Raw genomic sequence first — 22511 nt, forward strand, 5'->3', positions numbered from 1 at the left:
TAAATTCATAAAGTAACTATATGCGCAGGAATGAGGCAATTCTATTTACGTTCCTTACATCAAGAAATGGAACAAAAATAGAAAAAAGTTTTTTTTTTTTTTATAAATACATCCCTCGAAAGCAATGTTATGGAACCAGTGTTGTCAGTGTTTACCTAGGCCTACATGCCTACGTTTGTGATTGGAATGGATCCAACGGCTTAGAATGTATAATTAGTTACATAGAGCTTGGATTAAAGATTCAAATAAACAAGTATTCTAAAAGTGCGTCCGTCAGGCCCGAGTCTAGACAATTCATCCGATAGCAGGCTCTACACTACCGAAAATTGCCTGGATTTTATCTGGTCACGGGCTGTCCTATGTTATTTAGATTCGTATTTGATAAATTAATTACGGAATAAATGTTGATTTTTAGTGTGAGCAAAGGATCATGAGTAACAAAGTATGCAATCAAGGCAGTATCCTCTTTCTGCGTATCGGTCAAAAGCTTAATGGCAGCGGCAGTAGAGGATGTCGCTAGAAATAAGCGACTCCAATTCTACTGGGTGTCAGGCCACATGGCCACCTAGGGTAACGTGGTAGTAAACGCCAAAAGAGGCGTAAAACTGTAATCTGAAAACGTGATCAACGTAGGTAAAGCTATTCCCTGCCTATATTATAATCTATACAGGAACTTTATCAGAAATACAGGAAGTTCTTACTGACGCTAGGCTGACAGATAGGAAAGAATTCAGGAAATGTCAGGAGCAAGGTATCAGAGAAACAATGAAATATCTTTTATGTGCTTGTCCTGCAGTATCAAGGCAACGGCTTCAGCACTTGGGGGCTTCACACTACGATAATCTGGAAGAGATATCGTTAGTGAAATCACATCTCATTTTGAAATTCGTGTCAAGCGCAGGCATGCTAAAGGATGACTACTTCTCATAGACTACGTGACCGCACTCCATCTGGTATCTCAAAGTACCAAAATCGTCCAAATGGGACTAAACGAAGTCTGAATTAACGATACCACAACCACATCTTGCTTCCTTAATGCTGATCTAGTATGAATTTCTTTGGTGTTATTCTTGGAAATAATAGATAACGAGAGCCATGAAGCCAAGCCCTAAGCCGCCTCTTGCTACAACAGCGAAAGCTTGCGTCGTTAAAGCTTATTGAGAAACACTTCCTTAGTCGTTATTCTTAGAGAAGGTTTTAAAGAATAGATAACGAGAGTCACGAAGCTGGGTCTAAAGTTAGCTGATCTAGTGGGTCTTAAGGGGGTGTTCTGGTCTAGACGCATGGATTTTAGGCATTTTTTACACTAAGATAAAAAATGGAAAACATTTTAAGAATCCAATTTTTTTATATGTTTTTTATTGACATTTTAATAACACTGTGATAGTTTTTTTCCAAAAAAAAAAAAAGACAAGACCAAATTCGACGGTTTTCCCCTATTTCGGGTCCTACGAATCGAACTGCATCATTACTTTTTTGAGTTACAATCATGGTTTCATACAAAATTTTTTGTTTGAAGTTTTTCATCAAAGTGGCCCATTGTAAGAGAAAGGCACTTTTTTCTTCGGTCTCTAACTTTTTTAATGTTGACTTTTTTGGTAAACTTTCTTTGGCAAAGCTTCTCAGAATAAGTCCGTCTTTAAGTTCTTAGATGACTGTAAACCCCAAAATCAATGTTTTTTGTGTCCTTATAGCCAATATGTAAAAAAAACTGAAATTTAATCCATTTTTTTAATGTTTTTGCACTCACGTTTCGTCAATATTTTAATTTACCCTTTGATACTTATACATTAAGTGACATCTTGTAATAGTAAGAAACTTAAGCAAAGACAACGTTCTGAGAAAACTAACCATTAGAAAAAAAAAACTTAACAAAATTTGTATTTTTTAAAAAAGCTACACTAACTATGTTTGTATGCTATTTTATTCTTTTTGTATCTTATAACTGTTATCAATAAGTATCATAAATTTGTACACAATATTTAAATTAAATTTAATAAGACATCTATCAATGTCCAACACAAATCAGCAAGCAACGAGTCAAGCTTTTTTCCGCTGTACCAATGCTCAAGGGGGCGGCGACTTGATGAAATCTTTCTGCATGCTCATCGGATTCAGTCGGAACTTGCTGCTCAAAATGGTCCTTGTGATGGTGAAAGAAATAAATTTTTAAGGACATATTCACACCTATTTCTTCAAAAGCGTCTACCATGTCATATACATATTTTTTCCAATCTTCAGACCGGTGCATTCCTAAGCAATGGTTTATAATGTGATGGGGTGTCACTTAATGTATAAGTATCAAAGGGTAAATTAAAATATTGACGAAACGTGAGTGCAAAAACATTAAAAAAATGGATTAAATTTCAGTTTTTTTTACATATTGGCTATAAGGACACAAAAAACATTGATTTTGGGGTTTACAGTCATCTAAGAACTTAAAGACGGACTTATTCTGAGAAGCTTTGCCAAAGAAAGTTTACCAAAAAAGTCAACATTAAAAAAGTTAGAGACCGAAGAAAAAAGTGCCTTTCTCTTACAATGGGCCACTTTGATGAAAAACTTCAAAAAAAAAATTTTGTATGAAACCATGATTGTAACTCAAAAAAGTAATGATGCAGTTCGATTCGTAGGACCCGAAATAGGGGGAAACCGTCGAATTTGGTCTTGTCTTTTTTTTACTATCACAGTGTAATATAAAAAAATGCAAGAAAAAAACAGAAAATTCGTCGAGAAACTGGCCGGTGGAGTGGGGGCTTCAAAAAAACGTAGAGACATTGCAGAGATCTAAAACACAAAAAACAAGAAGATTCTTCATTAGTAAGGATGTCGTTATCGGGTTGACCATTTTCAAAAAAAATATAATAATAATAACAAAATGGCGTCGACTTGAAAAAAAAAATTTTTGACCCGATTTTTTCGACCTTTTCGAATTTTTTAAAAATACTTCAAATCACTTGGAAATTCAAGGCAGACACGATAGAGCATTGTATAAAGAAGATATATGCCACATTTCAAAGGAATCGGTCCAATAGAACTTGAGATATCATGTCAACCACCTCAAAAAGAAGTAGTTTCGAGAAAAACGCGTTTAAAGTTTTGGAGACCGCTCGCCACGTCACAAAATCGGCTGTATCTCCGAAAATAAGTCGAATTTTGGAAAATCCTTCCAAGGTCATATTTTTGAAAATCTAAACTTTCAAAATATGCAAAAAAAACTCGATTTTTTCAAAATCCTAAACCAGAATAAGTCGATATGGATTAATAAAATGTATTAATGAAACGGAGTTGTATTTTTGTCTAATTCTCTAGGCCGGGTAAAACTCGAATCAGTTTTGATATTAAATTTTCTCAATCGTGCAGAGTTTCTATAGGCGAGTATGGAGTGGCCTTATCTTTTTACCTTTACAGATACATATTCTAAAACTTTCCTTACACCATTGAAATAAATTTCAGCAAACAATTCTCCACATAAAACATTTGCAAGTGCATTTTATTTTTACTAAAAGTTTTTTTCATCACTTTTGCATTTACAAATTGATTTTCTTCTTCTACATTGCAGCCACCGCTGAAGCAACAGTTGAAATAAATATGGATTTGCAGTGTAATTAGTGCGCGGCGTCAAGAATGCTACTGTTCAATAATATTTAGGTTAAATAGTTTTGAGAATGTCGAAAATATGCAGTTAAGATATGTATGTATGTATAACAACAAATACAGAGAAATATATATGTATGTATGTATAATGGTTTTGATATTCAAACACAAATGGAGGATAACTGTTTTGAGAACTTTGTAAAAAAAAATTAAATAAAATATAGAAATTATTGAAATTTAGTAATTCTAAAGCAATTTTACTGTAATATCGCTTAAACATGTTTAAGTAAGGAACTACACAAAACTTATGTATGTACGCGTCTGCAACTGCTGAGATAACACATTTAATAGACATCTAGTGTAACAGTATATAATTTACATAACTGCATAGCATTGTATTTTGTTATACACTGATTATTTCGTAATTTTTTTTTTAAATATTTTTTTCACTTTTTTTTTTTGATTTTTCGTGTGGGTAGGTAATACATATTGCATAAAGTGTGCTAATTAAAATACATTAATTAATTATTATAGTAGTTTTTTAAAAGTTATGATACAATCTCGTTCGTACTAGGCATTACAATGTTGTGTATTAACTAATTAATTTAAATTGTAATTGTAATTGTAATTGTAACTGTGTTAAACAAAACTAAATTCACTTGATTAAAATTACAATAAATAGAAGTGTTGTTGTAGTTGTTTTTTTGCTGCACTGATTGCTAGTATGTATTTGTCAATGTGTAAGTATGTATGCAAGTGTATAAATTTCAGCACTTAAATCTCAATAGTTATCACTGCGTATCACTTGTTGCTCGAGGTGAATTTGAAAACTCCTCTTCTTTGGCTGCGATTCTCATTCTGCAAAAAAAAAATTAAAATATTTAGTATAAAATCTCAGTGACTTCAACAACACTCCGCTCTCCACGCACCAATAAGCGATTACCAAACAGCATTTTCGCCTTGTCTTCCTCCTGCGGCGACGAACGTTCGCCCGTCGATGTGCCCGGTTGTCGTCGATGTATTTGCAATTTCTGCTTGATTGCTTGCGATAATATCACGCGTCGACTTACCAATTTCATAGCCAATAGCAAGTCGAGCCACGTCCAGGTGACATTGTGGTACTCCAGTGTTGGTATGACGAGCGAGAAATCTGTGATGTCTTCAAGATTTTTCTCCTTATTACCCTTGTAACTGACACGCACAGGCACTTCGGGAATTTTTATATAGATAAAGAGTTTATTCTTCTCAGCGCGCTCTTTCATCTTCTCCACATCATCCTTTTCGATTTTCACATAGAATTCCGAATCTTTCGAACTCTTTTTAGTTTTCGATGGTTTCTTTGCGGACTTCGTTTGCACGGCCGACGATGAGGAGGAACTCGAAGAATTCTCCTCAATATCATCGACAGTCTCCGTTTCGGAAGCATCACGATCGGGGAAACAGAATTTCAACATTGTGCTGTAGAATTTCTTCGTTATGGCAATCGTAATGGGCGCCACATTGATTTCGAAATGCTCTTTCACCGAGATACCACCCACTGGCGGTTTCTCACGACAGAAAATGCGCAACACACGTTTATGCGTATCGATTGGCATGTCCTTTTGGATTTCAGTGGGCATTAGGACTTCGCGATAGATCTCACGCGGTATCAAGTTGCTCATGCGTATATTGCCCAACTCAAGTAAGTGTTCCACAGAGTCGTCACTTTTCGATTTTTTCGTATACAAAAAGCCACTAAGTACCAGATCGGATATGCCGATTTGACCGTCGGTTTCGGTGAGACGCCATTGCGCACGCTTAAAGCAGATTTCATTGGCACGCACGATGGTGAGCGATTTGTCGGCGCGCACCTATTGAGAGGGCAAGAAATTTAAGATTATATTTACAATTTAATTAAGTAGCAACATGACCGCACTCACATTCGATATTTTGCTTAGCTGCGACAGCTGTGTCTCCTTGTAACACAACAACATCATGTCCAACTCCTCGCTGAGCGTATTCAATTCCTCCTTACTTTCGCGTATCTGCAATTGCACACTTTCGAATGCGTCTCTCAACTCCAGCGTGTCGCCCTCTTCGGCACGATCCTTGCCAATCAGATGTATATCCTTCTCCAGCGAACGGATTTTCATCAGCAAACTGCGTATCATCGTCTGTTTCTGTTGTATTGGCCGCTTTTGATCCTCAGTGGAGTGCAGCTGCAGTTGAAAACGCATGCGCGCCAATTTCTCGAGCGCCTGTTTGCGTTGCGGTTCAACGTAGAGTAGCAGATTATTCACGATATCCAGAATCATGGCATATTGCAGTGAATTCGTGCAGACATCGAGATCGTGATGCATTAGTGTGAACGCATCGACGGGATCGTCTTGTTTCTCCCACGGTGATAGCGTTTCTTCGGACGGTGGTGGCGGTACTTCGGTTATGGAATTTGGATCTATCGTATCGCCATAGCTGACGTAGAAGAATTCACATTTACAACGCGATACAATGCGTTGCAGTTGTACAGGCTGTGTTTCACCCGGATTCTCAATCGATAAGGCACCCACAGTCTCCGAAACAACACCACCCACACTACGACCACTACCAACTAGATGCGGAATGTCGGGCAAATCATTGATCACAGTGTCATCTTTATCCTGAGAAGAGATAAAATGTGTTAATAATCCAGGTGATGTGGGATACAGATTTCGTTACCGCGATAGTCGGGTTTACGCGAACCCGAACGGACACCGATTTTGATACGATCGTGTAATAAAAACCCGACAGCATTTTCTTAAATTATTTGTGCATTCTTTTCTTTCGCTACAACAACAACAATATTTCGGTGTCTTTTGTTGTTGTTGTAGCGGCATAAAACATTTCCCAGATAATTTTGAGGAATGCTGCCGATTTGACAGTCCTTGATCGGATACAAATCGGGGTACGTTCTGCTTTCGTAGAACCGACTGTCCACACAACAGCCGATTCTGCGATACACCGGAATTGACTCGGATTTTCGGATCCGACCAAGGGCTGTTATTTAGGCAACCCAGACCTATCTGCATCGGTAAGTTCTAGTCTTCTTCGAGAACGGCGTCTGTCCGTCTTACTAAATTTAAACCATTCTCACCTGTATGTTATCCACCGTCAACCACATGATCTCCTTTTCAATGAGCGAGTCATCCTCACCGGCGCTCACTGTAGCATAATACTGCATGCATTCGAGCAGACCCTTCCACGTGGTCTTGGACACCAGCGATCTGTCACGCCATACTGGACGGTGTACACGTTGTAGTATCTCCGCTTTCGCAGCACTAATAATAACATAACCCGATGTCTCACAACCCTTAAGTAGGACTTGTGAATTCACCAACGATATGGACCAATTCTCGTGTATCACATCCTGCGCCGAGCACGCCTGCAAGCCCTGCAGCTGCAATTCGCGCGACTGCGTGCTCTGATCATCGCTGTAAACGTTGAATTTGTGATCGGCCTCGGCGATGAGTTGTTGCAGCATGGCCGTGGCATGACTGGCCGGTTGTACCTTCTTAATGGCGCTGTTGGCATTCGTTGCTGTTAAAGTTAAGAAGAAAAAAACAATATTGAAATATATTTTTTTATGGTTTGTAGCATAATGAAATGACTTACTCGGCAACACTTCTGTGGGGTTATTCGTGAGTGTAATTGTGCTATCGCTACGCTTATTCTTGATGACATTAGAAGTGGTCTCCTTGCGATAGCTCTTCACAGCCTCTGTGGATAAGTTATTCTTAAGCTTTTGTGACTTCATGAACGAATCGAAGAGCGCAAACGCCACATCACGATTGTTTTTCGTCCACGCGCCTTTCAGATCGTAAACGACCAATTTATGTGTGGGTGTGGTATTTTTCGTTTTCGACTCCTCCTCTTGACTGCTGCCGGCGGTTTGTATGAGCGCTTCACGTCCGTACGACACTTTAGCCACACTCAGAAAGTAGAAACGCACGATTTTGAAGGCATCACCAACGCTGGGCAAATTTTCCGCACTGCTGCCGAGCTTCTCGGTGAGTATGCTTCTCAACCATATTTCAGCGTCATTCAATTCACAATTCATATAGACGGTCGACCATTCAGCGCGTGGTCTATGTATGAGGCCATCATCAATGGGGCATAGCGACAAGCAATATTCCGAACTAAAGGACACACGACCGCCGTTCAATTGGAAACCCTTTTGCAGCGCATGCGACATCCAATAGAGCACTTGAAAGTGATGGAGGCTCATTTGTAGATTGGCTTTTTTATAGTGGCGACTTAGTTGCTTCTTGCGTGGACGCACATTATTGAATACCGGACCTCGACGTGTGGGGCGCGTAACACCGGACAGTATCAGTTTGAGGCTCTCGAACCAACGCAATGTGCTGCCGTATAAAACCAGACTGGGAATGTCGATTTCCACCTCTTCGCCATGCTTCGGCTTCGTTTCGAATGAAATCCATATGTTTAGATTAAGCGAACGGAAGGCGCGGAATGAGTCGTGTACTTGATTGCTCGAGTACTCGGGTAATTTGTCGGGCGCACAAGGCATAACAGCGTGATGATCATTTGGATTGGCCAAACAAACCCAATTTAGTTTAAATGTCAGTTTCAAGTTCGGAAAGTGCAGCAGCCGACAATCGTCATAACGTGATGCCGTGCGTACCGTTATCTATGTAATAATATTAAATTTATTAAATTATATTTTTTGCTTAAAAACATTCAATACTCACATTTAGTTCACCTTTGAACATGATTTTCGCATTTGTCCACACAATGCCCGCATTGTTCCAAGTCAACTCCATTTCCTCGGTTGTATTGTAGGGATCCAATGAGGCATGCAACAACACCGTGAATTGCTTCACGATCATGGTTAGACGACCGTGAAACAGCAAACGCATTTTATCCCAGAAAGGCAAGGGCGGACTGGGATCTTTGGACGGTGCGGAAATTTTCTCAAAACTGAGGTTACACTGCGCCATCACCGGCTCCCAGCAGGGACCAAAAGCATAGCTGCAGAACTCCAGTTCACAATCGAAGTCGTGATAAAACTTCAACGACGGCATGCTGCGTTGTATGACATCGGTGCCGAAGGGCTCACCAACTTCTATGTAAACATCACGCTTAGCGCGCTTGGACGCCGCTTGCTCAGCGCCGCATAAATTACCAAATAGGCGCATTGACTTCACATAGAACATGGGTTGTGGGAAATCGCTGCAAGAAAACACGTCTAGTTAGAGAGACTTCGAGTTATGAATTGTAATTTGTATGAAATTTGACTTCTATTGTCAATTCAAGAGTTTGAGCTATGGATAACTTCGAGTTATGTTAGTTAAATTGTATTTCAGTATTTTTTTTTTTTTTTTTGCTCACCGCAGCATAAATTTCCACTCGGTGCAGCTGATATTTACGCTGCGACACCAAAGTGTGGTGAATTCCAAGCCTTCCTCCGGCCATGGGCTCTCACAGTCAATATCGCGCATTATGCGCGTCACATTCTCAGTGCCATGTATTGATGGATCGGCCATGGCCATTATTTCCACATCTGTCATAATCCACGCTAGCAAGCGCGTGCGCACAGGTCCACTCTCGCGTATCTTCTTCGAGCGTTGTATGTAGATTTCAGAATTCTTCTGCACCAAACTCGCGTAGAGACTTTCGATTGTGCTCGCCGGCACAAGACAACGCTCGGCAATCTTCTTATCGAATATAGCTTTGCGTTTCAGACCCTCTAGGTACTCATCCACAAGCAGCACGTAATTATCACGTAATTTCACCTCAAATGGATCGTCGCTGATTTCGAGCAAAAACTCTTTGATCTTAAAAATAAAATTTTGATTTAAGAAACCCTAAAATAATAAATAAAAAACAGATATTTACTTGTATGACCATATCGCTTGGCAGCGGTGAGCTGGCGGTAAAGGGTTTCTTCTTGTAGTTATGTACCAATTTCAGCCATTTAAAGTGTGACACGAACTCATTTTGCACGGCATCGTAAAAATCGTGATCATAAGGAAAGATGGCCTGCAAATTAAGAAAAATCAAATTTAACTATTCACCACAGTATATATTCACCACACCATATATTCACCACATCATATTTTCACCACCAACTCACCTTAAATGCGCCAATTGTTGTTACCCACACTTTGTTTGTGGGCAGCACAAAGCCCTCGCAATTTACACGCTCCTGTGTGAGCATATCCAAGCGCGGTAGTGACTGCACATCTATCTCCTTCAGCGTAAATATATGCTGATCATCGATTTTAATAAACAGGTTTTCCGCTGAAATGAAATTCGCTTCCTTGTGACTGAAGAACAAGTTCTCCACAAACCACTGCATTGTATGGCGTTCGGAGAGTTTAATCTCAAGTACCGTGCTCAATTCAGCGGATAGTTCGATGATCCACTTTTTCTTCGCGTGCGCTGGTTTCACCTCCACCGCGTGTTGTGGCAACGCCAGTTCGGTGCGCAAATCGCTCATGTCACGCGCCAAGGTCAATATGTGCATATGCAAATTGGCATTCCACATGACCTCTGTGTTGCTTGGAATGTAGACCGACACTTTATTCTCATGCTTTTCATGTTCAATGCGTATTGTCTTACAATTGGCGAATATGTCATTGAAATCGTTGAGACATAGCGATGATGCATTCATTGCACGCATTATGGCCATTTGAAAGTCCTCAAATTTGAAGCTGGATACCTGTTGCTTACGCGATAGTATGATATCCGAGAAGCTTAGCAGCAAACAAGCTTGATGATGATTGATGAAATATGCTGTGACGTCCTTAATGCGTGCTGCTATTAGTAAACCACCAGTTATTGAATTTGTGCCGGCACTTGGCGCACGTGGCGACAAACGCTTCCCAACGCCACTTTCAGTGGAACTCAGGCCACCGTATTGTTTTATACAATTGACCGACTTCACTATAAATTCAGCCAAACTCATGCTATATTCCGTGCGTAGCGTGTGTATGGATACCTCTAGTTTGGTGACACTTGCATATGAATTCAATTTGACCAAGCTGAGTCCCAGAAAGAATGGTGAGCCGGGAGAATGTGATTTCTTCAAATTGTTGGTATCATTTATTGAATTTCCCAATGACCACCACAAGGATTCAATCATTAATTCGGTGCTCCAATGACGCTGATTCAAGAGCATATTCAAAAGACGATTGCCATACAAAGAGCTGCGCTTCTCTTCAATTTGTTCGAGTATAAAGCGTGTGTGACTAACGCTCATGGCAGCGTTTTCATCGTCCAACTTCATGAGCACTGATACATTCCAGAACTCTGCACAACCTAAAGTGAGATAATTTTAAAATTAATATAAACACTAGAGACTGTATTTCAAAAATGCATACCTTTCACCACTATACGCTTCAATATACTCTCAAGTATGCCGTTATTCGCCGGTTTGGACGTTAAAAGCAACGGATCCAGTATTGTGTCCGCACCCAAATGTTCCGGCAACATGCGTTGTTTCACATTTAACTGTAACGGCTGTTGACTTATACGCTGGCGCGATAAAAAGTTATTATGCACCCAATCGTATATTTCACAATGATTATAAATAATTTGGAATGTTTTAAGCTTGACATATAAATTTAGAACATCGTTTTCCAACTGAGAAGAAATCGGAAAGGCAAATTATTATTTAAAAAACATGCTTATTTGTTTGTTAATGTAGTTATACCCACCAGGGAATCGATAGTAAACTGCTCAATAAATAGTAACTTTTCATATTTGGTATCAATATCCAAGTGTTCCAGTAGCACATTGGTTACCAATGTTGGAAGTTGCGCATTCTCATTCAACGACTTCGATTTTAATTCCCCAGTAATCTAAGTAAATATGTTACATATACATACATACATACATATAATATAAATAATAATAATTTCTAAACTTACACTGAACAACTGTATTTTTGCGCTAAAATCATTTTGGGAATTCTCTTTCACCGCTGAAAAGGTGGCTGCTTTAATCACAAAATTAAAATTCTTGGGTATAATGGGTGAGATCTTCTCATATGACTCATTGCTAAAACTCTTTCGACGCTGCGAAAGTGAATTAGCCGTGCTTAGCACTCTGCTCTCTAAATTTTGCTGTGGCTTTGTACGTTGCTTCGCCTCACTTAGGAAGTCGTATAAACTACCGTGTATGGTGGAACGAGCATTATTCATAGCCAAAGAGAGTTTCTAAAAAATAACAGTTAATTTTTATAGTAAGAAAATATTGTTCCGTGTATCAGTTTACTTACATCCACAGATAGAGGTCCCTGTGCAAACAAAGTAGTATCTAAGGCAATGTCGAAGCTGATCTCACCCAAGCAAGGTTGTACTTTATTTAGATTTTCCAAGGACTGTCGACGTGATGGACAGTGTCTCAACATTTTCGCCTGAAACATAAAATAAAAAAAAACATGCATATACGCGAAAAACAATACAATATGCAAATCTTACCTGCGCATCATTAAGCGCCGCGTTGACTAATAAAGTTTTATCATTATGCACAATACTGCCATCTAGATGTAATTCCCTAGCTGTTGCATGAATGAACCAACCCGGATCGAAATTGTTATTCATAAGCACAACGGAAATATTGTTTATGTGCATTGCCATAAACTGTAAATATAGTGAAGATTTAAAAACATAACTTATTATAAACAATTTTGTAAATGTTTAAATGTGTCAAAAGACTCTACCGGTCATTGGCACTATAAAAACATCAATTCACTACACATTTTTACCTGTGCGAACGTCAGTATACTTGGTGGTACTTTAGCACGCCGGAAATCTGGCACATCTTTTTCCTCCTCCTGACGCGCTTTACTATGTAGACGCTCAGATTGACGAAGTGATTCAGCTGTAACATCATTGCTCTGTATATCTTTGTTTATGCGTATATCGCGTATGTAGATCGATAGTAGCTTTGTTACCTCTGTGTTAAAAAAGCTGCTACGAAGACAAATTTCTTCGATTTGCTGTAAATTAATTTAGTTAACAATTATCGCCAAAAAGTTATTACTTCATTCACATGCTTACCACAATAAATCCACTTTTACTGACGTCTACATTTCGCAACGCAAGATAACGTAAGCTAATACTACCAATTCGTACTTTTACCTTAAACTTTTTAACCAGATACCAACTGATCCCCTTTGGTAGAATGCTGAATAGTGAATGAATATTGATAAATTTATGGCAGCGGAAAAAAGCATTTGCTTTCAGCTATATACTTACCAATATGCTAGTAAAAATACTAACAAAACCAATATTAATAACTTAAGCAGCATTTTGTTGAATTATTTATCACATTTTCTATACACTTTTTCTAATTATCCATGGATATTAACGTGAATTTTGAGAAACGTCTGAAAAATAAATTTGTTGACGTTTCCCCACCTTATAAATAAAACAGCTGTTTGTGTTAGTATATGTCAAGGCAAAACATTTCAATACAGGGTGTTTAGATTTACTATTTACAAAGTTTATTTGTATATTGTGGTTAATTTATTAACTTAGCAACATTTGTGTAATTGTTAAAAAATGATGTGTAAATTTAATTATGTGTTTATATGGTTCATTCAAAAAAAATAATTCAAAGTTTTACTTCGTATTTTCTAGATTTTTATTACTTATAAAAATAAATGTATGTGTATAACAACAAAATTTTATATCCATATAAAATATATTATAAATTAATTCTACTAGTCTATTTATTTATAAAACTTTTACTTTTTTATATATTCACTTTCTCCAATTGGTCTCGGTTTAAAACCTTGTCTTAATAATTGCTTCGTGCTGTTTAAATAATGTGGCATCTCTAAGTTATGTGATTGGGCCTGTGCGTTGACGAAAAAACGAAGGGTTTTACAATATTTCTTTATACAATTAGAAACCAATAATTTTGTTGTAAAAATTGGAAAAGTGTTAAAACGCATATTAAGTGAAACATTTTGTTGTCTACTGAGGTTTAAAAATATCGAAGTTCAATAATACAGGAATACTGAAAATGTGGATGGCCAATGCATAAGCACCAAAGACTGTCTGTCAGCCATAGGCGTCCCGAAGTCAAGTTGGAAAAAATAACAAAATTTCTTGCCCAATTGTCAAAAGACAGATATTGCAAAAGCGCTACCCTTTTTTCATAATATTTTAAAATAAGGCAAAATGTACAAATTAATGTTATAATTTTACATTAAAACAAGTTTTGTGTGGTGAGAAATAATATTTTTCGTATCATGTGTGACGTTTTGTCGAAAACAGGATCAAAATACTAAACTCACAAAACTCCATGTTAAAACTTTTCAAGTATAAAATTTTCTAAAATCTTGCGAGCGTAAAGGTATATTATAATGAAATAATTATGCAAGGTACACATTTTTGTAAGTTAAATGTTATTGTATTTTAGGTGCTGGTCTACTGTAGTAATACGTGTAAACTGACTGTAGAAGAGTAGATGCGAAAGGTTATATTTACTGACAAGTAACAGATAACAGCATGATTATACAGGAGCCCGTACAGGTAACACAATTTTTTTTAACTTTCAATTAAAGGTAAATAAAATATTTCTTATTTGTTTGCTCAAAAGGCCGCCATTTGGCATTGCCTCAATTTTTACGATTGCAAAGATGCAGTTTTCCTGTCGGAACGTCTCTGCTGTGAAGGTAAGCGATAGAGAAAAATTAACTATATTACCATGGTTTTTTATGTTTATAATTTTTTTAGTCGAGACAGATGAAACGATTTTTCTGCTAGCCACTAGCTACTACAGATCAAATCTGATACACCAAGCTTACTGGTTGCTAAAAGAGAAAGCACGACGTTCACCGTATTGTCGATTCTTGCAAGCGAAATGCGCTTACCAACTAAAGAAGTATGCTGAGTCCGAGTGTGTGCTGGTCAACGGAGGTTTTGGTGACATCAAAAATCTGGAAGATATTGCGAAAGAATTTGGCGAAATTGCATGTTTTGTACTGCAGCTGATCGCACAGATATGTGTGAAAACCGAAAGAAGTAAAATGGCTGCAGAAGCACTACGCCGGGCACTAAAACTCAATCCATTTATGTGGCAAACATTCGCCGATCTTTGTCACATGGGCGAATATGTTGACCCTGCTACCACGTTTCAAATTTCCAACACGGACATCTTCAATACATGCCAAGGCAGCGCAAATTCGAATTCAATGGTCTTGTGTGGTAACGGAGGACAAAATGTAATGCTAAATGAAAGCAGTAGTCAGTATTTAAGCAACATTGGCATAAATAATCCCACTTCGGATGTCCTAATAAATAATACCAATAATAGTTCAAATTACATACTTTGCACACCAGTTGAGCAACAATGGCAATCACAAGCACAGCCAAACATCATAACGCTCCAGAGTCTAATAACCCCAAATAATAATAGCAACAATTTAAACAACTCCATGTCCATGTTACGCGGTGTCAACACAGCAAATGTATCGGTTGGCAGTAGTTTACAAAACTCTGGCATGATGATGCTGGAGGATACACCAGTCGGTTATACCACCGGCAACACCAATGAGCATACTAGTTTGAATCCCATACAAAATTTCGACGTTGGAGCCGGTACTCCGTTTCGCCGCCAATTCAAATACCTCTCAGCAATCTCACCAACAACACCTAGCTTCGGTATTTTGCCAATGCATAGCCCATGCGCTGGTGATTCCTCTTTTATCGGTACTGGTCATGCACAAACGAATATAAGCGTGTTGAATACACCTTCACCACAGACATTGATGGAGGCAAATCAGGAGCCCAAAATAATTGGCAAGAAAATGAAAAGTCATGTTAGTAGTCTTATAAATCGGAAAGAAGGTGGCACAACCACAAATAAACCTGCCGTTTTCACACAAACCGGTAATGTTACGCCACGCACACCCAATAATCAAGGCGGTGTTTCGTCAGGTACGTTCACATTTATATGGAAAACATGCTTAGCATACTGAAGTGCGTTCTCCGCATTTTATTTCCAGGTTCACTTATACCCAACGCAGCCGTAAGACGCAGTTCTCGCTTGTTTAGTAACAGTGCCTATTCCGTAAAAGAAAACAACAAATCTCCGAATATTACTAGCAACAAGTTTGCACTGCCACGCTCTCCACCGCGGAAAACCAAGACGCGCATGCCCAAGATTTCTTTAAATAACGAACTGATCGAAGATAAAAGTATTAACATTAATGCGGACAAACTGAATGAGAAGAACGCACGTAAGGACAAAGAAAAGGTTGAGACAATAACATCAGCCACTGGTCACAATCGTTCCATCGAAGACACCAAAGTCTTACTGAATAACAGTTTGAATAATGCACAAACGATGGCACACCATGTGCTCACGCTGAAGAAACAATCGGCCGATGGTTTGATGACATTGCTAAAAGATTTGGGTGAAGGTTTTAAACTCCTCACAGTTTATCAGTGTAAAGCAGCGATTAAACATTTTGAAACGAAAATACCAAAGCATCACTTGTGCTCGAGTTGGGTACAGTCACTCATTGGTTTGGCTCACTACGAACTGCGCGCATATGAATCTGCGATTTCTGTATTTAAAGACATACACGAAACTGAACCACATCGTTTGGAATATATGGAGATATACTCATCGTCACTTTGGCATTTGCAGAAGGAAGTCGATTTATCGGCACTAGCACAGGATCTAATAAATCAAGATAAGACATCACCGATCACTTGGTGTGTAGCTGGGAACTGCTTCTCATTGCATAAAGAGCACGAGACGGCAATTAAGTTCTTCAAGCGGGCCGTGCAGGTGGATCCCGATTTTGTTTACAGTTACACGCTACTTGGCCATGAACTCGTGTTAACCGAAGAATTAGATAAGGCCGCCGACTATTTCCATGCCGCTGTTGCACGCGATCCGCGTCACTACAACGCGTGGTTCGGCATGGGCACTATCTATTCGAAACAGGAAAAATACGAGTTGGCTGAATTGTATTACATCAAGGCATTAAAGATCAATCCGCAAAATTCGGTCATTCTAGTGCACATTGGTGCCATGCAATATTTTATGCAGAAAAAGGAGCAAGCGCTGCAAACACTCAACACGGCCGCAATGTTGGATCCCAAAAATCCATTAGCACGTTTCCATCGTGGCTCGATTTACTTCTCATTGGGAAAGCATCAAGAGGCATTGCGTGAACTCGAGGAATTGAAGGAGGTGGTGCCAAAGGAGTCGGTAGTATTCTATTTAATTGGAAAAATACATAAAACGCTAGGTAATGTGGATTCAGCACTTATGCACTTCAGCTGGGCCACCGATCTGGATCCGAAGGGTGCAAATAACCAATTAAGAGATGCTTTCGATTCTGCCGTTGTACCGATGTTCAGTCCCGCCAGAAATGATCAGAGCGTAGATGCAGATCAGGATCCAGAACCGACATCAGATCGTTCGGATGACTCAACGCAGGCACAACAAGACATAAATTATGACAGTGATGCTTATTGAATTGCTACATTTGAGTGATTTATATCTTCTTCTCCACTGCACTTACGTGCTTGAAGCGTATTCAAAACAAAGGTGTAACCAATTGATTTGTTAATGCTTTTTGTGTGTGTGTAATATTAAGTGAGTGCTTCTTCGGTTAAACCACTGACCGATCAAACAAACCAACGTGAAAAAAGACGAAAAATAAAACAAAAAATTTAATTGAAAATTGTCCCCTGGCATAATACATATACAAATATGCAACTAAATTTAAAATTTGCTAATCGAAAGTAAGCTAGTTTAAAGTCAAGCCGAGCAAGAAATACATACATACATAATTGTGAATTTAATTGTTTATATATATACATACATACATACATTCATCATGAATTGGCCGAATTTCCAGTTAAGTTGTATATTCAACGCTTTTTTTAATAACCACATACTACAATTGGCTGGGGTCTGATTCACTAAATAACTCATTATTTTTAACAAACATAAATCCAAACAATGAGTTATAGTCAAGTCTAATATCGAAATGAAGGCGTAGGTAATATTATCCGAATATGTATTCCTAGGCACGTTAATGCAAATTAAAATTAAAAAAAAAAATTAATAATTTTATTTCGTATCTCTAACAGCATACTTAATAATATGCAATATTAGTTTACTAAACTTGGTCAATTCTTGAAAAGAATTTGTAAATATTTCTAGTTTACAATTTACATATTTAAAACAAATATTTATGTTTTGCAGCTAATAATTATGAAATACGATAACCAAATCATCGCCACTGATGGGGTCATTACATTTAGTACATAATTGCTAATAACAATTTGGTTAAATAACCTCTTTTTAACGTTATTAAGTTAATTTAATTGTGTGAAACGCCGATATATGGGGACTGGAAATGTTTGAAATGAAATAAATATTATAATAAATAAGGTGGAATCGAAGTGGGGCGGTTAGCAAAATAAATTTCATGAAATAATTAATGGCATATATGCAAATCAATAAATACCTACTGATGTAATGTGGAAAATAACTCTTTATATATTCGTAGTATTAGTTTTTCTCAACAATTTCAAACTAAACTGAAGAATTGTAAATACAATCATGATAGCTCATTAACATTTCAAACACAAAAACAAAAATATTAACAGTTCTAACGTAACCAAAGGTGTAATATACGGTACATATTTGTATGTAGATGCTTTAATCGAAGTTAAGTAACCACAAAGAGTTTGTGGAGAACCACGTATAATAGCTATCAAGCACATTTCCACGGCTTTCAGGTCTCGTCACCATTTTTTCGCCTTCGTGAGAATTTCACAAAATAATTTGGAGAATATTTCAGCTTTCCTTGCTTAAACATCCAATAAACATAATTAAGGAAGAACTATTTACACATAAAGTCCAACACTGTCTTATAAAACTGAATCTTAAGATAGAACACTGCACATGCATAAATAGTGCGCGTAACTCTCTTCATAATGATACATTTTTTATTTATTTATATAAGCATTACAAATTACTGTTGTTTCATTTATTTAATCATTCATTTGTAACTGTATCATTTTGTTGATTTGCTTCTGGTTGAAAAGCAAAAATGACTTTCTGTAAAGTCTCTGTATCCAACTTCATTATCTTCTCAATCAAACTATGCAAATAATCAAATTCTATATTTAACACAAATGCCAATGTTTGTAAATGTAAACGACTCATACGGAATATAACTTTATCCAATTTCAAAACATCGCGTATATCATCACATCCAAACAGTTCTCTCAGAGAATCTGACAGAGAAATCGTGGAAGTGGATGAATCAAAATCAAGTGATTGTGTTAAGTCTGGCGTGGGAAAGTGCATTGCTGGTTGAATGTTTGCGTCCAACGCTGCAAAAGACTGCAATTGTTGTTGGTTAATAAAACTGTTGTTGTAGTTTTGATTAACAAAATGATTTGGATACATTGGCGGTAATAGCGAGTCTTTGGTTGTTTGAAGATAATTTGTTGGCATATTAGTGTTGTGGCAATAAAAATCATTATTCAGCCTTGTCTGGGCATTTGCAACTTGCATCAATGGATTTCTTATGGGATTAAAGTAATTGTCAATTGATATGAAAGGTGCTTTAACTTCAAACTCATTTGAAATAGCTGCGGTGCGCATTTTTTTGTTTTGTCGGTTGATTTTAGACCGACTAGTTCCTCTTTTTCTGCCTCTTCTTGTAGTTGATGAAGATGGCGCTGCTGTACATCTAAATTTAAATTGAAATTTTATTGTATGAATTCGTAGTGTATTGTAGAACTAAAAGATGTGCCATTTATTTATTCCCTTACCGTTTATTATTCTGAGACCGCATTGTAGCTTTGTTTTCTTCTGTTGTGTTACTATTATTTGTATTTACTTCTTGTACCTTAGCGTTAGTTTTTGAACTTTTGTTCCATGTATCTTTCTTAACATCTATGCTTTGACCGTCACTTATACTGTTAGACAACTGAGGCAAGCTAAATTCATTAGAGTTACTTCCGTTATCCGTTTTTCGCTCAAAATTTTGAATATGTTGTTTAGCATTCCGATCGTCAGTAATTGAATTGCTACTTTTGTCCAAACGTTCAGCTTTATTCCTAACATCTCTATATTTCATAAGTCGTTGTGAGCGCCGCATTTAAAGTAAGTAATATTTATCCTTAATTTTAATATTAGTGTACTTGAACTGCAAATGTGAGTATTTTTACGACGTAAAGTATGCACATTGCACAACTTTTGAATGACATTTATAAAATGTTAAAAACATTTTCCAACTGTAACAGTTCATTGATATTTTTCGGCACCGAAATATATACACAATCGATTTGAAAGATATTTGCTAATTTTCTTTGCTATTGTGAATTACTGATATCGAAATACACTAATCGATATATTCCTCATCCGATAAATTTATATTACAAATAAATATCGTTTATACCTAATTGACATTGTTATTTTTGCTCGAACTGAAATAAGTTTTATTATAGTTGTTCAAAGAAATGGCGGAGAACGATAATAAACAAAATTCGAATGCAAATTTACAAATAATACGTGATCCTAATTTAGCAAAAAATCGAATATTTGTTGGTAATCTACCAACGTGCACTCGTGAAGAATTGGAAAGTATATGCCATCCTTATGGCAAAGTACTAGGATCACTGGTGCAAAAAAATTTCGGTTTCGTACAATTCGAAACTGAGGAAATAGCGAATAAAGTCGCTTCATCACTATCCAAATCGATATTTAAAGGCAATATAATTACTGTGAGGAACGCTGCATCCAAGCAAGCTACTAAGCGGCAAGCGACTGATAACGTAGCAACTGCATCAAATATAAATACCGGCTACTTTGGTGGCCCAGAATCGATTGCTGTAAACAGTGCACAAAATATGAATCCAGATTACAATGATTGTGAAATTATTGTAATTGATCGACGAAATACGTAAGTTGAGTGATAAACTTTTAGTTCATTGGCAATAAAAAGTATTTTTTTTTACAATTATAGAAAGTATGCCGAGTATATAGAACAGCGGCTCAAAGAAATTAATTTAAGAGTGGATGTGCTGTTTCCGAATGAAGATGTGCCACTCGGCAAAGTTCTAATAAATATCTCGTCTCGTGGCTGTCTATATGCTATATTGATAACTCCACAGCATGAAGAACATAATAGCATCACAGTGAACATATTGTATGGCCAGCCAGCAGAACACCGAAATATGCCCGTAGATGATGCAATAATGTTGATATCAAAAGACTTTCGCCAAAAAATGGCTAATGATGTTATGAAAAAAACAGCATTTCCTTTAACTCTACCAAAAGCCTTACCAGTGGTAAACATGTGTAATCCTATGCAAGACGAACGCCACCCAAGTGCCATTCAAACGCTTTTAAATTTACTTTCTGATAATATGTCGCTTACTGTGCTTCAATACGATCGAATAATAAAATATCTTCAAGAACGTCGTGAACATCAAGTGAAAATAGAACTTGGAGATGCAGCAGATATAGCAACTAAAGTACCCGATCCTGAAATCGAATTACAGAAGAGGATACTTGATATTATGAATAAACCATCGGTAGCAGAAACACATTATAATTTACTATATCCCACGTTAGAAGCAGTAAGATCCGATTACAGAGCTATGGAACTGTTAAAAGATGTCCGCGTACAGAAGGCTCTCGAATCGTTAATGGATTCAAGTCTGGTTGGAACTGTAGAAAACTACATGAAATTTTAATATATAATAATGTAAATTTAAGTTTTATTAATAAACAAACAAACAAATGTACAATAACAAATTTGCTTGATTAAAATAACGGTCTTAAGGCCAGGAACGCTTTGCATTATATCCTTCATATTTGCCGCGATACTTTAAACCCGTGACAAGTGTAGAACTCTTTGGGAATGCAGTCTGACCATTAAACTTTGTATCGGTGTCTGGATTAAAGCGTACATAATCATATTGTATATGCAAATTTTCAGGAAGTTTGGCATTCCTAAGTGCATCATAAGGTACTGTGGTGTTCACAGAGGTCTCGTAAAATTTGACTATATCACCTGTAAATAATATTTATCTTTTATGTAAATAAGAATTTGAGTAAATCGAAATTTTTAGTTTTACCTATGCTTTGCAATTCATGGACCTGTGAATTCGGCACACTATGTTGAAAGTCTTGAAAGCAGGCATTTAAAACTTTAAATTTTTCCTCCAAATTCTCCAACTTGTAATCGTTTGCGAAGGATATTTTTAGATTGTTACATATTGAACGTACGGTGTCAGCGACATTTTGTGGTGGATTATAAGGCTTCTGTGACCGCAAAAACCTGAGCAAAATTATTACATTAATATTTTTTATAGATATTATACTATATTATGAGTACCCTTTGCAGGCCAAAGACTTTCCCACATCGGTGACATTTCGTTGCGCTTGTGCATGTGATTTTTTAGTTGCCGCCGTGGAATAAGCGGATGTTATGTGCCATGTTTTCTGTTAGATATTTATTTATTATTTGATTACAATCTTGGAATATTTAATTGAAAACTTACATTTTTAATTATTGAAAATTGCACACCTTTATATAAACTCATCTTGATGTTTCCCTATGCCGTAGCAGATGTGATTAATTCTGCTTCTTTAATAAAAATTAGATCACAGTAGCATTATTAGCAAGTCGAAACAACCAACTAGACAAAAAATATATATTTATAAATATAAGAATTTGTTTAATATACCTTTTATCTTCTATTTCAGCAAATGAAATAATAAAATTATATATATCCAGATTTTTGTGATTTTTTTGGCACAAATTTCTACGGGAACTTTCAAAAATAATCGAAACCTTTTATTAATCATTTTATCGCTCCGATAAATTAGGCATATATTTTTGCCAAGATTATCATCTCTAGTTCCAAAACTGT

The 22511-nt window shown here is 37.0% G+C and overlaps 6 protein-coding genes across 6 annotated transcripts in view; 3 read left to right on the top strand and 3 right to left on the bottom strand.

The window, feature by feature from the left end:
* The window catches only part of LOC105220918 (trafficking protein particle complex subunit 11), a 42005-nt gene extending 37527 nt beyond the window's left edge, over positions 1–4478 (top strand). Inside the window, exon 15 of the mRNA XM_011197487.3 lies at positions 3563–4478. Within this exon, the coding sequence (XP_011195789.2) occupies positions 3563–3589 (27 nt within the window). The 3' untranslated portion in view covers positions 3590–4478. The remainder of the gene's footprint in view (positions 1–3562) is intronic.
* On the bottom strand, positions 4072–13007 carry LOC105220920 (protein hobbit). Its single transcript, XM_011197488.3, has 17 exons — positions 12837–13007; positions 12639–12765; positions 12344–12577; positions 12057–12218; positions 11855–11992; positions 11505–11792; positions 11292–11435; positions 10956–11217; positions 9707–10893; positions 9469–9612; positions 8962–9407; positions 8322–8802; positions 7225–8260; positions 6707–7149; positions 5517–6233; positions 4527–5447; positions 4072–4455 (listed from the first exon to the last, which is right to left on the bottom strand). The coding sequence occupies exons 1-17, from the start codon at positions 12887–12889 to the stop codon at positions 4399–4401; spliced, it is 6840 nt and encodes a 2279-aa protein (XP_011195790.1). The 5' UTR covers positions 12890–13007; the 3' UTR covers positions 4072–4398.
* Positions 13008–13395: 388 nt separating this feature from the next.
* On the top strand, positions 13396–17239 carry LOC105220914 (cell division cycle protein 27 homolog). Its single transcript, XM_011197483.3, has 5 exons — positions 13396–13941; positions 14008–14120; positions 14188–14263; positions 14325–15527; positions 15596–17239. Exons 2-5 carry the CDS (start codon positions 14097–14099, stop codon positions 17080–17082), a joined length of 2790 nt encoding a protein of 929 aa, XP_011195785.2. The 5' UTR covers positions 13396–13941; positions 14008–14096; the 3' UTR covers positions 17083–17239.
* Positions 17240–18548: 1309 nt separating this feature from the next.
* On the bottom strand, positions 18549–20025 carry LOC105220913 (uncharacterized). Its single transcript, XM_011197482.3, has 2 exons — positions 19401–20025; positions 18549–19318 (listed from the first exon to the last, which is right to left on the bottom strand). The coding sequence occupies exons 1-2, from the start codon at positions 19727–19729 to the stop codon at positions 18616–18618; spliced, it is 1032 nt and encodes a 343-aa protein (XP_011195784.1). The 5' UTR covers positions 19730–20025; the 3' UTR covers positions 18549–18615.
* On the top strand, positions 20014–21390 carry LOC105220911 (uncharacterized). The gene is made up of 2 exons (XM_011197479.3): positions 20014–20533; positions 20597–21390. Exons 1-2 carry the CDS (start codon positions 20091–20093, stop codon positions 21327–21329), a joined length of 1176 nt encoding a protein of 391 aa, XP_011195781.1. The 5' UTR covers positions 20014–20090; the 3' UTR covers positions 21330–21390.
* Positions 21332–22467, bottom strand: LOC105220912 (39S ribosomal protein L50, mitochondrial). Its single transcript, XM_054230292.1, has 5 exons — positions 22326–22467; positions 22140–22225; positions 21974–22080; positions 21714–21916; positions 21332–21649 (listed from the first exon to the last, which is right to left on the bottom strand). The coding sequence occupies exons 2-5, from the start codon at positions 22179–22181 to the stop codon at positions 21414–21416; spliced, it is 588 nt and encodes a 195-aa protein (XP_054086267.1). The 5' UTR covers positions 22182–22225; positions 22326–22467; the 3' UTR covers positions 21332–21413.
* Between the last annotated feature and the right edge of the window lie 44 nt (positions 22468–22511).

The sequence above is a fragment of the Zeugodacus cucurbitae genome, chromosome 4, assembly GCF_028554725.1.
Source record: "Zeugodacus cucurbitae isolate PBARC_wt_2022May chromosome 4, idZeuCucr1.2, whole genome shotgun sequence".
Taxonomy (NCBI): Eukaryota; Metazoa; Arthropoda; class Insecta; order Diptera; family Tephritidae; genus Zeugodacus; species Zeugodacus cucurbitae.